Source organism: Lagenorhynchus albirostris, chromosome 1 (genome assembly GCF_949774975.1).
Source record: "Lagenorhynchus albirostris chromosome 1, mLagAlb1.1, whole genome shotgun sequence".
NCBI lineage: Eukaryota > Metazoa > Chordata > Mammalia > Artiodactyla > Delphinidae > Lagenorhynchus > Lagenorhynchus albirostris.
In genome coordinates, this window is record NC_083095.1 from 28,242,044 (window position 1) to 28,259,946 (window position 17,903).

Here is a 17,903-nt window from a genome sequence, read left to right on the forward strand (position 1 = left end):
CAAACCTGCACCCCCTGCACTGGAAAGCAAACTCTTAACCACTGGACCGCCAGGGGAATCCCAAGAATTTTTTTTTTTTAATTTTAGGTGTTTCATTAGGTTTCCCACTACTCCGCTTCAGGATTAAAGTGTTGGAAATTATTCAAAAGATAATTTAGAAATATAAACTGAAATATTAATGAACAATATGTTATATATAGCATTTTGTAAAGTTTAAAGTAATAGACAGCATTAAGAACCCTGGGACAAACCCCAAAGCAGAACACTATTGAGAGTGAAAGGCAACAAGAGCTACAAACCTGGATTTCCCTAGCAAGGTGAGGTTGCTCGTCTTGATACTCTTGTTGCCTTATTTAATTTTTCGGAAATAGTATCCTGATGTGTTTATTTGTTTGATTTTTTTTTTTTTTTTTTTTTTTTTTTTTTTTTTGCGGTACGCGGGCCTCTCACTGTTGTGGCCTCTCCCATTGTGGAGCACAGGCTCCGGACGCACAGGCTCAGCAGCCATGGCTCACGGGCCCAGCTGCTCTGTGGCATGTGGGATCTTCCCGGACCGGGGCATGAACCTGTGTCCCCTGCATCGGCAGGTGGACTCTCAACCACTGCGCCACCAGGGAAGCCCTATTTGTTTGATTTTCAAAGTAACAAAGACATACTTAGGAAATCACACTTGGGAATAGTTAAGCTCTTGCCACGTCGAGGAATCACTCAGTTATCTTCTCTCTCCTTTTCCCCATCCTGAGTCGGATGGCCCTCTCTATGGCTCTGTGACAGTGGTTTTCAGTGCTGGGGGCTGGGACAAGGCTAGGATTTTGCTCCTCCCCACCCCCACCCACCAAGAGACATTTGGCAATGTCTGGAGACATTTTTGGTTGGCACAACTGGATCTGGGGCAGTGCTACTGGAATCTAGTGAGTAGATGCCAGGGATACGGCTCAACATCCTACCATGCACAGGACAGTCTCTCCACTCGCCAAAGAAAGAATTATCAGGCCCAAAAAGTCAATAGTGCCAAGGTTGAGAAACCCTGCTATATAGCACTTTGTCATAGCGCTTCATAAAGACAACCAAAACTGTCAACTGGTTGGCCTTCCCAGCTAGACTGGCAACTCCAAGAAGACAGGTGATACATGTATCTTGTTGAGTGTTTGGAATATAGTTGACACTTAATAAGGATTGAAAGAAGGTGGGAAGGTACATCCAGGTTCAAATTTAGGGCCCTGTGAGATCATGCTGCTTGTGATCAGCCACTTGATAAGCATTTCATTCATTCAACATTTAGCATATTTATTAAGCACTTACTATGTACTAGCAGTGTTTGATGTTGGGAATACAACAATGAGCAAGACAGAGTCCCTGCTCAATGAAACTTATTCCTATAAAGGAAGACAAACAATAAGCAACGAAACAAGATGATTTCAGACAGTGATAAATATTATGAAGAAAATAAAAGTATAATGCAACAGTGAATGATTGGGCAAGGACAGCATGGTCTAGGTTGGGTGAGCAGCTGCCATTTGAACTAATGATGAGAAAGTGCCAGCCACTGAAAGCTCTAGGCTAGGGAGAAGACTGATCCAGGCAAAGACCCTGAGGCCAAAATAGAGTGGCCTGTTCAATGAAGACCAAGGGGAGAGGGCCGGATCACTTGTGCCATGGAAACGTTTGGATTTTATTCTAACTGAAATTGGAAGCCTGACATGTTGTTAAAAGATCACTCTGGCTTCTTTGGGAGAATGTATGAAACATCTATATTCAGAGTTTAAAATACTTCAGTCACATTCTCGGCTACTTCTTGCCAAAGGGGAAACTTCCCATATCCAGGAGGGGGCGCTCTAGGCGCCGGGTCAACAGACTCAGCACTGTGGTTCTTTTCGAGAAGTCGGTCGCTTCCGGGAGCGGCTGCGTCTCCCTGCGCCTTCCTCTCTATCCGCCCGTCTCTGTGGTAGCCGGGTGCCGGGGCCCCTCCCCTCTTCGGCGGCAGCGAGTTCTTCGGACTCTACCCTGAGCGGACCCGGGGGCTACCGGGCTCTCGCGTCGGTCGGATTCCGGGTCATGGCGGTCCGGGGGCCCGCGCCCCGGGCTAGCGCCCGGTGAGTACGGCGGCTGGGGAGGAGGACCGGGCCTCGGGGCGTCCTACTCGGGGCTATGTGCGGAAGGAGCACCTTCCGCCCTCGTAACATACTGTGATTTTTTTTTTTAACTTTTTACTCAACATGGTGTTTTTGAGATCATCCATGGTATAACAATCTAGTTTTCACTTCTGAGTGCTGCATGGTGCTACCTAAGTGCGTTAGACCCCAGTTTACGTATACATTACCCTAGTGACGGACAATTAGATTGCTTCCAGTTTTTAAGTACCACTTGCCTCCTTTGTGGATATGGGTGATCTTTGGAGTATCCATCCCAGGGTAGGATGCTAGGTCACTTAATTGTGCTAAATTTGTTCTCTGGAATGGTCGCACCCAACTTCTCAACTGCATTGCTTAAAGGTTCCTGTTTCTTCTTAACGACCGACACCCCACCCCGCCGCCCAATGTTTGGTATTGTTTGGTTTTCTAATGTTTATCGACCTGATTAGTGTAAGGTGGTGTCCCATTGTGTTAATTTTCCTCTGTTAAGCATTTGGGTTTCCCCTTATTTATATCCTTTTCCCACTTTCTATGGATTTCCTGTCTTCCTGATGCAGTCATTACTTATATGGACTAGATTTTATTACCTTGTTTATTTTCCACTCTGCAAGTAACTTCTCCAAGTCTTTTAATCTGTGGCACTATGTTGAACAAAAATACTTAATTCTAAGTTAAATCTGTTAGATTTCCTGCATTATAGTTTGTGGTTTGGGGGTCTTATTTGAGAAATACCTACCATTATATTTTCATTAAGATATTTCTACATTCTATTAACTAAGTAATGTTACTTTTCACATTTAGATTTTTAATCCATTTGGAGTTTTTAAAGATTATTTTTATACATAGTTTGAGGTAATGACCTAAATTTTCCTCTACCGTCTTCAATTAATGACAAATTAATTAATAATTAAAAATTAGAGAAGCTGTATAGCATAGTTAAGAGCACAGAGCCAGGCTGCCTGTGTTCAAACCCTAAGGCTGCCACTTACCAGGTGGGTGACAAGGCAAGTTACTTAACCTTTTTACCCTCAGTTCCTCATCTTTAGGGTTGTGATTATTAAATGAATTAATACACATAAAATGTGTGGAACAGTACTGGGCACGTAGTGTGGGTTTGGCATATAATGTGTGTTTAATATGCCCTTTCTTGTGATATAATCTCTATTATGTGCCCACGTAAACATAGGTGAATTTTTTTCTTTTTGGTCTTTCTGTTCCATGGTCTTTTTGTTCCTGTATTCATACCACACTTTGTTATTACTCCAACCCTGTAATATGATATGTCTTAATAACCTGATGGTTTAGGTGGGTTTCTTCCTCCTCCTTTCCTGTTCCTCACAGTTGTCCTGACCTATTCATGGACCTTTATATTTCCATATACAGTTCCTTAAAGAACTCCTGGTTTTGACTGGTATTGCATTGCAGTTACAGACTTCTATTAGAAATGAAGTCTTTCTATTTAAGTCTTCTTTCACATCCTATAATAGAGTTTTCGGGTTTTCCTCCAAAATGTCTTATACATTCTTTTATAAAGTTAATTTCTGGATATTTTATGGTTTTTCTGTGCTTTTCTTCTGTAAATGACATCTTATTTTCTTTATATTTGCTAGTTGGTTATTGTTGGTTATTGATACTTGTGTGTTAACCCTGTATCTAGCAACATTGCTGGACTCCTTTTATTTCTAACGTTTTGTCTATTTAAAAAATAATATTTATTTTGGTTGTGCTGGGTCTTAGTTGAGGCATGCAGGATCTTCATTGCTGTGTGCGGGTTCCTTATCGCAGCGTGCGGGGTCTTTAGTTGCGGCATGCCTGTGGGATCTAGTTCCCCGACCAGGAATTGAACCCAGGCCCCCAGCATTGGGAGCGTGGAGTCTTAGCCACTGGACCACCAGGGAAGTCCCACTAACATTTTGTCTATAGCTTTGCTGTGTTTCCTATGTAAATGATCACATCATCTGAAAATAATGACAATTTAATCTCTTCTTTCATTCCTTTTACCTCATTTCTTTTATTTTCTTTATTGCTTTAGTCAGGATCTTAAAATCCTTGATGTAGTGGGTTTCCTTGTCTTGTTTGTGACCAAAAAAGAGGATGTGGCTAAGGTTTCTTTATTAATATAGCTATAGATTTTTAGTAAATAACTTTTCATAGCATTTATCAACTTAAATTCCTTTTTATCCCCTGGTCTGTTTCCCTCCTACCATCTTCAGCATTCGTAAACCGTTCTTTCTGCATGGCCTGCGCCCTGCCCACCAACAGCTGTAGATAAGCTTGGTAACTGCTCTCTAAGGCTCCATTGTCCTTTTAGGACTCTGCTTCTCCTGCTTCTCTTCTTCAGGCCCAGGTTAGATCTGCAGTTTTTCCAGCGGTTCCTGCAGATACAGAAGGTTTTGTTTCCCTCTTGGTCATCACAGAATGCCTTGATGTTCCTGACTCTTTTGTGTGTGGCCCTACTGGGTGAGTGAATGAGCCCAGGCCGGTGGGGGGGAGGACAGCCCTGGTTTGAGGTCCTTTTCCTTCTGTGGGGTGTTGATGAGGCAAGGACTTGAGAGGAAGCCTCCCTCTGTCTTTTCTCACCCCTCATCACTGATTCCTGACTCCTCTCCTTCCCCCCAGAACAACTGGTGATCTACCGGGTTGGCTTGCTTCCCAGTCAGTACTTTGGGGTCCTAGGAAACAAAGATTTAAATGGGTTTAAGACCCTGACGTTCCTGGCTGTTGTGCTCATCGTCCTCAACTCCATGGTAAGGTCGTCTGCCTGTGTCTCTCTTCCTCTCCAGCGCCCAGTGGACTTAGCCACCAGGAAGCAGGAACCGAGCTGTGGATGTGTGTTCCCTCCCTCTTCTGGGAACATGGGGTCAAAACTCTAGGCAGGGCATTGATCTTGCTGTTGGCCCACATGGGACCAATTCCCAGAGTGTTACGAGCTCCTAGGGCTTGGCCACAGGATTCTGGTTTAATCCAGCATTTGGTGGAAATGATCCTTGTCCCTTCCATTCCCAGAACTCTTGCTTCAGGGAGTTCAGAGCACTTGAAAACCGGGCTCAGCAGCCAGAGCTGCTGCTGTCCTCTGGGGGGGCTGGGGCTGTGCCTGAGCCTGGCACTTGTCACATCTCCCAGCCTTTGCACCTGCTGCTCTCTTGCAAAATGGCCTCCTTCCCCCACCCCTTGTTCACTTGCTTAACACCTGCTCACTTTTCACGATTCCTCCGCTGTCACCTCCTTCAAGTCCTCCTCAACTTGTCCTTCATGTTTCCTCCACCAAACTCTGCCCCTTCGACTCCTGATCCTTTGAGTTCAGCTCTGCTTTAACAATCCTTACACCCTTGTGATTGTGCCCTCACTAGACTGTGAGCTCGTTGTTACTTCCCTCGTGCTTAGTGTTCAGGGGCGCCATAAACGGAATGATGAGCGTCAGGGCTCTTTTAGGACTCGAGCCTAATGCTCTCTGTCAGGCTGCACTACCTGTTTTCTCGGGGAAGCCACTTCTCATCACACTTTGGCACTTTTGATGGGTCTTCGGTCAGGAGGCACCTATGGATTCAAACCCTGTGCCAAGTTCTGGGGGACAGAAAAGTAAGAACATAAGTGGAATAGAAGATATTGTTCCCAATCTCCAGAAGCTCATGTGCTCTGGAGATGTAAGGCAATACCCCGTAGAGGAGGCTAGAAGGCCTTGCCTTTGGTAAGCCCTTCAATATTTGGTGCAGTCAGTAAACACATGAGTGAATGAGGAAGGGATGAATCCCATGACCTGACGCTCTAACAGGCTCAAGTGCTGAGTGGACAGCCGAATGGGCTGGGACTGGTCAGAAGAGGCTTTCCGCCAGCCTGAGCTTGGAGCTGAGACTTGGTAGAAAGAGACTTGCATCTCTCCCTTCCCCTTGTCTCCCTCGCTGCACAGCTGAAGAGCTTTGACCAGTTCACCTGCAACCTGCTGTATGTGAGCTGGAGGAAGGACCTCACCGAGCACCTCCACCGCCTCTACTTCCGGGGCCGCGTGTACTACACCCTCAACGTGCTGCGGGATGACATCGATAACCCGTAGGCACCCCCCTCAGTCCTTGCTACCCTCTGCGTGGTTCGTCCACCTGGGCTGACACAGCCCTGGAGACCCCCTGCGGCAGACCCCATGAGGTCATCCACCATTATCTGCAAATGTTGCTGCCCAGAGCCGAGGGGGAAGGGTGCCCTGCAGAGGACCCCGGAGAGGCTGCAGGGCTGAGGTCAGGGAGCTAAAAGGAAGAGGCCAAGAGCAGCTCCCTTTTGTCCACTTCACATCCTGGGCTTCCAGATAAGGCACCCTCTGAAGACAATGTCCTTGCTAGAAAAAGCTAGAAGAGCAGCGCTCCAGTTTTCAGCAGTAAAAAACTACTGCTGTCTAGGACTCAGTCTGGGATTCCAGTCACCATTCTATCACCTCTCTTAGGTTCACTAAGCCCCAGGTTCCCTTACAGGTGAGGCTGCTGAAGCCCAGAGAATGCAAGTGACTTGCCAAAGCTCACGTCTCACTGGGAATAGGAGTCGTTGTGGCCTTGGTGGTGGGATGGGACACGGGGGGTCTCTCTTCACCCTCATTCCCTCCCCGCTTCGCACTGTCCCAAGCACTTTGTTGCCTGACGCAACCTCTCCTCAGCTCAAGTGGGGCTTTGCAGCAAAGACTCTTGGGAGGCTGCTGCTGCTTCTTAACCTTCTCTTCTAGGCCTCTTCTCCACATTTTTTTTTTTCCCTTGGCCGCACCAGGCATGTGGGATCTTAGCTCCCCAACCAGGGATCAAACCCGTTCCCCCTGCATTGGGAGAACAGAGTCTTAACCACTGGACCACCAAGGAAGTCCCTAGGCCTCTTCTCTATGGCTCAACCTGTACAAAACTTCCACAGCCAGATAGCGAAATGGGGGCAGGCTCAGGCTCGTGAGAGAGAGGTTGGGAGGAGTGAGGTAAATGATGTAGCTTTCCTGATCATCCGGAAACTCGGACCCTCTACCCTCGGGTTTTTCTTTGGCTCTGCTCAAAGCTGGCTCAGAACCCTGTGTGCTGGACCTTTCAGTTGCCATTTTTTCTGAGGGGTAGACTGAGGCACCATAGGAAGCAGCTCTTCAGAACCCTGTTCGAAAGTCCTACGGGTCTCGTTGCCTCTAGGAAACGAGCCCTTGTCTGGGTCCACCTTCCCACGGGGTCATTGCTGACAGCACTGAAAGGCAAGGTCAGAATAAGAGGTAGCCTGGAAGTGCCTTAGCTCTCTCAACCCTCAAGCCCAGCTCCCTGGGCCTAGTCACTCTGTGTCATTGGCTCCAGGGACCAGCGCATCAGCCAGGACGTGGAGCGGTTCTGCCGGCAGCTCAGCAGCGTGGCCAGCAAGCTGATCGTCTCCCCCTTCACCCTCATCTACTACACCTATCAGTGCTTCCAGAGGTGAAGGCTCTCTTCCTGCTAGAGCCCTTCCTCCTCCCCTGCCTGGTGGTTCCCCAGAGTCCCTCACTCACACATTGGGCGGGAGTCAGCTCTCCCTGGTCAGGGTCCATGAGACGCTGGTCTTCCCTCCGTCCCACCTGCACCCCAGGAAGTCTTCCTGTCTTGCATGCTTGGGCCCCTGCCCTCCCTGTGGCCCTGTGGTGTGTCAGTGTCAAGGTACCAGATGCCCCCGCACAGGAGCAGAAGCCGCACAGGGCTCTGAGATGGGACAGGGGGCTGCCCAAAAGGGGGCAGGAGTCAGAGCAGAGGCCTGTGGGGATATGTCGCTCCCCACACCCTCCCTCTCTCTGCCTTTCAGCACCGGCTGGCTCGGGCCTGTGAGCATCTTTGGATATTTCATTCTGGGAACCGTGGTGAACAAGATGTTGATGGGTCCCATTGTGGCAAAACTGGTGCAGCAGGAGAAGCTGGAGGGGGATTTCAGGTGTGTCTCCCTTGCTTGAGGTTTCTGGGCCAGGCATAATGGTTAGGGAATGGGATCTGGAGAAAGGCTGCCTAAGTTTAAATCCCAGTTAGGCCAGTCACTAGCCGTATGGTCTTGGGCGGGGTCTTTAACCTCTCTCAATTTCAGTTTTCCCATCTGTAAAATGGGGATGGTGCTGACAGAATCGTAAGAGGATTAATGAGATCATACATGAGAAGCACTGAGAACGGTGACTGGTTGGCCGCCATCATCATCACCATCATCATCACCATCACCATCACCATCACCCCTTGGCCTTCTCACATGCTTCTGTTCCAGCCACCCTTATTCTGGTCAGCCGATGGGTCCAGCCCCTACTCTGTGCTTCTTGGCCTCCTCCTTCAGACCCGGCCCTGGGAAGAAGAGGAGCTGTGGCAGGCCTGCACCTGTCCTCTTTGGAGAGGCAGGTGGCTGCCGAGTCTGCAGGTCTCCTGCCATCCCTCCCGGGCCTGGAATTTCCCACCCTGTGACAGGCCAGGGAAGGGTCGGGCTGAGGCAGCCACAGTCTTGGAGTGGAGCCAGGCTCCTCTTTGCTTGGAGGTCTTCTCGATCCAGGACTCTGAAAGGAGACGGGCCAGTCCTGCCCACTGTCAGCACACATTTGCCTTTGGTCTTCCCAGGTTCAAGCACATGCAGATCCGGGTGAATGCTGAGCCTGCTGCTTTTTTCAGGTGAGTCTAGTGGGGATGGTTCCCCTTCTGCCTTGTCAGAGCTGACAGTGGAGATGGTGGAGAAGTAGACAACCCTTCCACCATCACCAAGGCCAGGGGCCAGGCGTCCTCACACTTGGCTGTGACCCTCTCCCCTTATCTCTCACTGTCCTCGTCTGCCTCATCCTTAGGTCCATGGATTTGCTTCTGAAACTGGTTCTTCCTTTTCGTGGCCTAGCATGGGGCCTAAATTTGTTCTAAGAATGAAATGAGTGAATGCTTCATCTTCTTACTAATGACTGAGGCATTGCCTCTGCCTCTGCTTTTCTGTCTGTAAAATGGCTTTCTGCCAGTGCCTGACGTCCAAGGCTGATCCGTTGTCTCTGTAGCGTGGGAGGGAATGGAGCCTCTCAGCTCAGAAGACCTGCTCGCCACAGACACTGTCCTAGTGGAGCAAAGTGGTCTCCTGACAGCAGCATTGTGAAACCCCATTCCTTCCCCCGGGGCCAGGGTAGGTCCCTGCACTCTGCCTCCTATGAGTACTCTGGATTCAGTATTTTGATTGACAGTAAGGGCCCAGAGGTTTGTGTTTAAGGAGTAGGAGTTACTCCTTGGATCACCTGGATCTAATAGCCCTGGGACTTTGCTCTTCTGTCCGTCTCTGCTGCAGTTTGTAGCTGCCACCAAGCCTGCCGCCTAGTGACTGCTGCGTGTATATTTGTTTAATAATAGCAGCTCTTTTTTATTGGGAGCCCCTCATGTGCTTGGCGCTTTACATTCAGAAATTCTCACTCTAGCCTATTACGTAGGTATTATAAGCTCCATTGTATAGATGAGCAAACTGAGACTCAGAGGCTTAATAACCTGTCAGTGTTACCCGGCTAGTAACTGGCCAGAGCCAGGATTTGAATCCGGTCTGCCCAGTCTAGAGTTCATGGTCTTTCCGCAGACAATACCATGTTGACTGAATGAAGCAATGGCTGGCTGCTGGTGGCCGAAAGGGTCTGAGGGGAAGATCACTTAGGTGGGCTTGGTCGCTAAAGGGGAGTGTGAGGAGGGGGGCTCAGGCTCTCCAGGCCCCGTGGACATCCCGGCCTTTCTCATCAGAGCTGGGCACGTGGAGCACATGAGGACAGACCGCAGGCTGCAGAGACTCCTTCAGACCCAGAGGGAGCTGATGTCCAAGGAGCTCTGGCTGTACAGTAGGTGCAGGGAGCCCCGGGAGGCAGGAACCACTGTGGTGGGGGGGAGCCTGCTTCCCTCCCCACAACTCCCTCCTCCCTCTCTGCACTGATCAGTTTGCCTTTGCCATGAGTGACCTCAGGAGAGTGAGGATCCCCAGAATAGCTTGACCATGCTTGGCTTCCCGTTCCCCTCGGAGCGCAGGATTGCTTCCCAGGTCTCTCACCCTAGGTCTTTCTGTCTTCCGCAGTCGGCGTCAACATGTTTGACTATCTGGGCAGCATCCTGAGTTACGTCGTGATCTCAATCCCCATTTTCAGCGGCGTCTACAGAGACCTGAGCCCCACAGAGCTCAGCACCCTGGTCAGCAAGGTGAGAATCCCTTCTGGGGACCCCCTCATGCCATCCCCCCTGCCCTTTGGCCCAGCACCCAGGGCCTTGGAGTCAAGGCCCGCGCGCACTGCCCTCTGTCCTGTCCAGAACGCCTTTGTATGCATGTACCTCATCAGCTGCTTCACCCGGCTCATCGATCTCTCCACCACGCTCTCCGATGTGGCAGGCTACACACACAGGTGAGGCTGCGTCCGGCCCCTCTAGGCACGCCCACAGGTGAGGCTGCGTCTGGCCCCTCTAGGTCCTGAGCAAAGCGTGTACCTCAGGGAGAAGTAGCAGAGTGAAAACAGGAGCAGAAAAGCTCACCATATACTAGTGGGCATGAGAGAGAAAAAGGAGTAACGCCTTCACCTGGGCGCCCAGACCCTCCTCAGGTTTTCACTTCTCGCCCAGGATCGGGGAACTTCAGGAGATCCTGCTGGACATGACCCTGAAGTCACGGGATGGGGAGATCCTGGACGAGAGCGAGTGGGACTTGGCCAGGTGAGTGCTGGGCTGGCGGTGCAGCCTGGTGGTGGAGAATGCAGGCGCTGGAAGCACCCTGGAGCCCAGCCCATTCCCAGCTGGGCAGCAGAGTTAGGCAGAGCAACTGAGCTCTGTCTTATGCCAGGCACGTTGTAAATGTTCACCATCAATGTTGCTGTTCTGGCATCTGTATTTATTTACACCATCCCCCAGCTGATGGAAACAAAGTACAATCAGCCTGGGCCTGAGTTAACAAAACAAAAATCTGAATTGTTTCCCTCCTCCTCGCTGAGCCCTGCCGCCAGTCCCCTTCCTTGGGGCATGTCTATTCTTTGTCCCCACTCAGGCCCAGAGGTGTCTTTATTGTATCTTTGCAGGCTCCGTGATGTTTCTGACCTTTCTGTGCATCAGGGATTTGTTCATGTCCTCACTTTTCTTGAGCAAACTACTTAACTGCTCTGTGTCTCAGTTGCTTCGTCTCTATAAAGAAGACGTTAATGGAACCTTCGTCTTAGGGTTGTTGTGGGGATTAGATATCATAGTTCATAGAAAGTGCTTGGACGGAGGCCACAGAGTAAACTTTCAAAAATGGAAACAGGCTGAATTTCAGGGTCTACACTCAACTGTCTTCTTAGGAGCTAATGCCTTAACTGTTGCCTCTGTTCAGAATTAAAGCTTCATGCAGCTCTGAGCCCAGAGGTGGAGGGGGCGGGGCTGGTGGTGCAGGGACTGTGGGGAACGGGAGATGCTTTTCTGTGGGGGAGATGGGCATCCGTGGAGAGCCAGAAACTCCAAAACTGTGTTAGTATTTCCACTCCCATTCTTACATCAGTCACACGGTGATGCCATGAAAATGCATGTAATGCCACAAACATTAGAATTGGACAGATGCAGCTCTGTGCCCCTGAGCAGGTTACTCAGCCACCTGACTCAGTTTCCTCATCTGCCCAGTGGGGATAATAGCTGTGGTTCATGGCTGATAAGACTGATTAAGATCTGTCATGGGCAGGACTTTGCCCAGCCTGCCGCAGAGCAGGTGCCCAGTCCATCTCTATCAGTTTGCTAGGGCTGCCATGACAGAGTACCATAAACTGGGCGGCTTAAAGAGCAGAAGTTTATTTTCTCATAGTTCTACAGGTTAGAAGTCCAAGATCAAGGTGTCAGCAGGGTTGATTTCTCCTGAGGCCTTGCTCCTTGGCTTGCAGATGGCCGCTTTCTCACAGTGTCTTTACGTGGCCTTTTCTCTATGCGTGTGCACCCCTGGTGTCTCTCCCTCTTCTTAAAAGGACACCAGTCATACTGGATTGGGGCCCTACCCTAAAGGCCTCGTTTTAATGTAATCACCTCTTTAAAGACCCTGTCTCCAAATGCAGTTACCTTCTGAGGTACTAGGCGTTGGGACTTCAGTATGTGATTTTTGAGGCCACAGTTCAGCCCATGGCAACCCTCCAGTCCAGAGGTGATGCCCCCAAGGAGAAAGAACTACCCCCCTGCCCCCAGCACTACTGACACCGCTTATCTTCCCAACATCTCTTCGCTTCTTGCACCCTAGGACTCCAGGATGGCCAGCAACAGAGCGAACAGATACAGCTTTTCTTCTTGAGCGGGTCTGCATCTCCGCCCCCTCCTCTAACAAACCCTTAATCAAGGATCTGAGCCTGAAGATCTCTGAGGGGCAGAGCTTGCTTATCACAGGCAACACGGGCACCGGCAAGACCTCCTTGCTCCGGGTTCTGGGTGGCCTCTGGGCGAGCACAGGGGGTGAGAGCCAGCCTTCCCTGCTCTGAGCCAGCCTTGGCCTGAGGGGGGGTATGTGTGTGAGAATCAAGCCTCTTGTTGGGAAATCAGAGTGAGGGGCAATTACCTTTCTGGGAGATCTTAAAATGGTGCTTTCTGTAGGCTCAGTGCAGATGCTGATGGACTTTGGACCCCACGGGGTGCTGTTCCTGCCACAAAAGCCATTCTTCACTGACGGGACCCTTCGGGAGCAGGTTAGCCGGGGCCCACTCCTCCCACCCCTTCCCCCCAACCTGGACCCTGGTGGTGGGACAGGTCTCAGCCCTGGAGAGCTATGGGACAGCAGGTGGGGTATAAAATGAACCAAGCCCAGGAACTCCCTGGCTCTAAGGACTTTTTATTCACTTCTATGGATTAGGCCATGTACTCAGAGCAACTTCTGGGAGCAGGTTAACCTGTGGAGGCCGTAAGCCAAATATCACATGTGTTTGTTGAACACCAGCTTGGATTCTGGGGGCCCTGCCCTGCTGTCTGCCAGCCCCGCCTCTCCCACCGGACCCTCAGCCAGGACGCTCCTTGCTCTCCTCGGGTAGAGAGGAGCCTGGCCTCTGGCAGCTCCTGGGGCTGTTTCTGAGGGAAGATAGCTGTGTGCAGCCCCACCTCTCCTTGACCCTTGCCCTAGGCCCATGTGGTTTCTTCTTTTATCAGGTGATATATCCCTTGAAGGAGATCTACCCGGACTCAGGTGAGCTGAGCCTCTTGAGGACGCAACCTCCCATCCCACCGTCTCTTCTCTGTCTGACTGTGGCCTCACCTGTACCTTTTGGAAGAGGCCCCAGCCAGGCTGCTGGTTTCAGGTGGGGTCCCCTCCACCTCCTCCTTTGACTGTTTACTATTCGGGGGTCTGTACCCTGACCTCATCTTGTTCTGTCTCCCCCTCCGGTGGAGAGACACCACTGGAGGAAAGGAAGGGATTACTTCCTTCACTGGGTCCTTCCCGTGTTTATTAAGTGCTGTAACCTGTCGCTTCAGAGCCTTGGCCCACATTCTGGGGCCCCTGGCCATGATGTGCCCCATCTATTCTGGCTACACAGAGGAGCTGACTTCTTGAAGGCTTCTGTGTTTTGCAGGTTCTGCTGATGATGAGAGGATCATGAGGTTCCTGGAGTTGGCAGGCCTGGTGAGTGAGGGCAGGGACCCTGAGGTCCAAGCCCACCTGGTGGCACTGACCACAGGTGCAGGCCCAGCGGAGTTGGCCCTACTGTCCCTGCCCCAGGACTGGAAGTCTGAGCCTTGGGCAGGGTGATGGGTGTATAAATCGGCAGTGGGAGCTGTTGGCCAGGTACAGGCAACAAGCAGCGTCCACTCTCTAGCAAATTTTAAAACAATAATAAGACTACATCAGCCTGCTTTTTCTGGTCACCACATTCCAGCATGACGGACTGCTCTCCCAGCCCCATTGTGGTACGCGACCAGGGGTAGCTGTGTCTCGGGTGTGTGTGGTGGGACTGAGGAGGTCCTCAGGATAGCAGGAAGCAGGGATGGGCCCTTTTACGGACATCGTTTTCTCTGGGTGTGTTACAGTCCAGCTTGGTGGCAAGGACAGAGGGTCTGGACCAGCAGGTCGATTGGAACTGGTAAGAAGGAGGTTGGGGTGCTCCAGAGCCAGCTCCCCCAAAGACAGTGGGTCCCAGAGGCCTGGGCAAGGGATGAAGTGACTTCTGACCCCAAATTCTAGGGGTTTGCTGGGCTGCTGGGGACCTGGTTCATGTCCGTGGTACAGAATTTTGGCCTTGCCTTGTGTAGGCAGTGGGGCTGTGGTGGAAAGGGGGGTGACATCCATCCGTCCTGGGGCAGCCTGTCTGCGCTGGGAGCCTCTTCCTGCCCAGACCATTCTGTGCAAAAGCCAAGCTACAGCCTCCTCCCTCCAGTGGGCCTCTCTCGTTCCCCTTTCTCAGGTATGATGTTCTGTCCCCAGGAGAGATGCAGAGGCTCTCCTTTGCCCGGCTCTTCTACCTGCAGCCGAAGTATGCAGGTGAGGTTCGCCCTGTAGGTACACATGCTAGCCAGGCAACGTTTGCGCTCACAGGTATAGCAGCGTGTGTTCGTGTGCACCTGGAGAGGCATTGGTATGGGTAGGAGAGCACACCTGTGCCTGGCCAGGTATCTCTGTCCCTGCAGGAGAGGATGGCAGGGCTCTGCCCATGAGGCAGCAGTGCTTGGCATCCTCGGGTATATGTTGAGCTGCCGACTCTTAGCCTCTGTACCAGTGCGGCAGCTGGAGCCAGCCTCGAGAGGGCTTCTCATGTTATGGCCGTCGGGCTCTGCCGTCAGTGAATGGGCATCCCTCTGCTGTGCCTGGCAGAGGTGTGAACTTTTCTAAGGACTGACATCCTTGGGGGAACTAGGATTCCCTGGATTGAGTGGTCCTAGGCAGTGGCTGGTGGATTAGGGATAGGGTAGGAAGCTGAGGGATTTTGTCCTGCAGCTGACAGAAGGCTTCCCAGATGGAGCCTAGCCCTCCGCTCCTCTGGCCCACGCTCTCCCTAAGGCAGGGCCCCTGTAAGCCAGAACAGCTTTCAGCCTCCCACCAGGTCCCAGCGAAGGTGGGTGTGGGTTGGAGGAGCGGCAGAGGTGGGTCTGGGGCAGGTCTTCATCTCTTCCCACTGAGTTCTGTCCTCAGTGCTTGATGAAGCCACCAGTGCCCTGACCGAGGAGGTGGAGAGCGAGCTCTACCGCATCGGCCAGCAGCTGGGCATGACGTTCGTCAGCGTGGGCCATCGGCGCAGCCTTGAGAAGGTACCTGTGCCCGCAGGATGGCCTGAGGAGGAGAAAGAATGCCAAGGCTGGGCCTGGCCGGGGCCAGAGCCCCCTCAAAATGGAGAGTGGGGATGGCAGAGAGGGCAGGGAATCTGTCACAGCCAGGGCAGCCTGATCTCCGCGTGGTGGTGGTCTCTTGTAGTTTCACTCCTTGGTTCTGAAACTCTGTGGAGAAGGAAGGTGGGAGCTGACCAGAATCAAAGTGGAATGAAGCTAAGGCTGGCCACCGGCAGGAGAGCCAAGCCCAGGAGGTCGAGTCCCCAGGAGAGACCAGGAAGGCTGATGGGGCAAGGAAGGAGCTCCAGGTTTGCCTCACAGGTCCCGTGTGGGTAGCACCAGCAGCAGTGGACTCAGCCCACGTGTGGCCCTCCGCAGGACCCTCATCCTGCCAGGGTGCCTCCTGCTGCCTCAGCCAGAGCTTCGTACACTTGACGTGCTGATTACTTCATATATGACCTCAGATCGTGTTTTCTAAAGAAAACCTGAAAGTGTGGGATCTATAAGAAATGCAGGGTCAAAATGGAGAGTGTTTCGGACTTGGAGTCAAGAGATCCAGGAATCTTTTAGAATACATCAATTTTGCAACAGTAGATTTTTAACTTTAATCAACTATTTAAATTTTATAACTTTTTTTTAAAAGAAAAGATAAACATGTTTTTTTTTTTTTTTTTTTAATTTGGTTGTGTTTTTTATTTATTTATGGCTGTGTTGGGTCTTCGTTTCTGTGTGAGGGCTTTCTCCAGTTGTGACGAGCGGAGGCCACTCTTCATCGCGGTGCGCGGGCCTCTCACTATCGCGGCCTCTCTTGTTGCGGAGCACAGGCTCCAGACGCGCAGGCTCAGTAGTTGTGGCTCCCGGGCCTAGTTGTTCCACGGCATGTGGGATCTTCCCAGACCAGGGCTCGAACCTGTGTCCTCTGCATTGGCAGGCAGATTCTCAACCACTGTGCCACCAGGGAAGCCCTAAACATGTTTTTAAACTTGCAGCTTTCCCCTTTTTTCTTTCTTCTTCATCATAAGATGATTTTTTTTTTTTTTTTTTTTTTTTTTTTTTTTTGGCCACACCATGCGGGATGTGGGATCCATGCAGGATGTGAGATCTTAGTTCCCCAACCAGGGATCAAACCCGTGCCCCCTGCAGTGAAAGCATGGAGTCTTAACCACTGGACCGCCAAGGAAGTCCCTAAGATAATCTTCTTAATTGACTCTCCGGGCTTGTCTTTGAGAGCCTGGGGGGGTGGGAGCAGCACTCTCCACTGTGCTGGAACCTTCTGCCCGTAGGTTCTTCACTGGCATCTCCCACTTACCCATTGCCAGTTGTCCCTCAGCCACTAACCTCGAGGGCCCTTCAGCTTTTCTTAACCCAGATGAAAATAAATCCCGTAATATTTTTAAGTTAATTCATTACTTAAATGCATTTTTTAAAATATAAATTTATTAATTTATTTATTTTTGGCTGCGTTGGGTCTTCGTTGCTGTGCGCGAGCTTTCTCTAGTTGTGGTGAGCCGGGGCTACTCTTCGTTGTGGTGCGCGGGCGTCTCACTGTAGTGGCTTCTCTTGTTGCGGAGCATGGGCTCTAGGTACGCGGGCTTCAGTAGTTGTGGCTCACGGGTTTAGTGCTCCGTTGTATGTGGGATCTTCCCTGGACCAGGGCTCGAGCCCATGTCCCCTGCATTGGCAGGCAGATTCTTAACCACTGCGTCAGCAGAGAAACCCCCTAAATGCATTTTTAAAGGAAAGTTTACACTTGATATAAATAGAAAGTAACTGTAAAAATTAATACAAATAATGTTATGAAATGGCAGCTGTGTACTGCAACTGCAAAGACTCTACACCTGAGGCTGGCTCTCTGTACAAAGGGAGGTTAGGGGTGTTACAGAGGAGTTAGACATACTAGCACCCAACTGAGAATCTTCTTAATAGATTTGGGGAAATGGAATGGGAACCGCAAGGGAAGTGATTTTCTCTCTCTAAGACGAGGTTCTTTAATGTCTCTTGATACCACTGAAAATGATCCTAGATGCGGGGTGGAGCTCCAGACCTGGGGAGATGTCGCCCTGGATAACATGTCTAACCCCCTCCCTCCATGGTGTGGCTGGCATGGAGGCCTCAAGCCTATTCTCAGCTCTGCCCTGTACGGTTGCTAAAGCAGTGTGTCCAGGTGCCGAGCTGAGAGAACTCTGGGGTGGGCACCTGACCAGGTCTGATGGTGTGTCCAGTCTCCGGTGAAGCCTTCTTAGGGACCTACAGGATGTCAGCATCGGGAAGCCTCGTGGCAGCCCTTCTCATGGGGCTGAAAGGGACCGTCAAGGTCGGCATCTGCTTCACGAGCCTTCCCATACTTGAATCTCCCAACCATATCCTGCCAGGTGCTCTTCTGGCCTCTGTTCAGACACCTCTAGCATTGGGGGCCATCCATCCTCAGACCCCTCTGAGGAAAGCTCTTCCTTAGGCCAAGGGGAAACGTATCTCCCTCAGGATCCCCCTGACTCCCACCCCTTGGGCATGTTTTAAATTGTGGGGTTCGGGTATGGAAAGACTCCCTCTCTGGCTTAATTTCTGTACTTTCATCAATATAGCTGAA

At 51.0% G+C, this 17,903-nt stretch overlaps 1 protein-coding gene across 16 annotated transcripts in view; it reads left to right on the top strand.

Moving 5' to 3' along the window:
• Positions 1–1,923: 1,923 nt before the first annotated feature.
• ABCD4 (ATP binding cassette subfamily D member 4) overlaps positions 1,924–17,903 on the top strand; it is a 29,123-nt gene continuing 13,143 nt past the window's right edge. For 4 of the 16 annotated variants that reach the window (XM_060139047.1, XM_060139019.1, XM_060139027.1 and 1 more), the window contains exons 1-17: positions 1,925–2,093; positions 4,474–4,592; positions 4,752–4,879; positions 6,040–6,179; positions 7,433–7,549; positions 7,908–8,033; positions 8,693–8,743; positions 9,830–9,924; positions 10,155–10,276; positions 10,385–10,476; positions 10,691–10,780; positions 12,315–12,523; positions 12,662–12,753; positions 13,208–13,244; positions 13,630–13,679; positions 14,084–14,136; positions 14,458–14,534. In XM_060139047.1, the coding sequence (XP_059995030.1) occupies positions 2,056–2,093; positions 4,474–4,592; positions 4,752–4,879; positions 6,040–6,179; positions 7,433–7,549; positions 7,908–8,033; positions 8,693–8,743; positions 9,830–9,924; positions 10,155–10,276; positions 10,385–10,476; positions 10,691–10,780; positions 12,315–12,523; positions 12,662–12,753; positions 13,208–13,244; positions 13,630–13,679; positions 14,084–14,136; positions 14,458–14,534 (1,636 nt within the window). In that variant the 5' untranslated portion in view covers positions 1,925–2,055. Of the gene's footprint in view, positions 2,094–4,473; positions 4,593–4,751; positions 4,880–6,039; positions 6,180–7,432; positions 7,550–7,907; positions 8,034–8,692; positions 8,744–9,829; positions 9,925–10,154; positions 10,277–10,384; positions 10,477–10,690; positions 10,781–12,314; positions 12,524–12,661; positions 12,754–13,207; positions 13,245–13,629; positions 13,680–14,083; positions 14,137–14,457; positions 14,535–15,182; positions 15,299–15,461; positions 15,973–17,903 lie in introns of those variants that run through there. The other 12 variants (XR_009538767.1, XR_009538766.1, XR_009538757.1 and 9 more) reach the window with 8 other exon arrangements.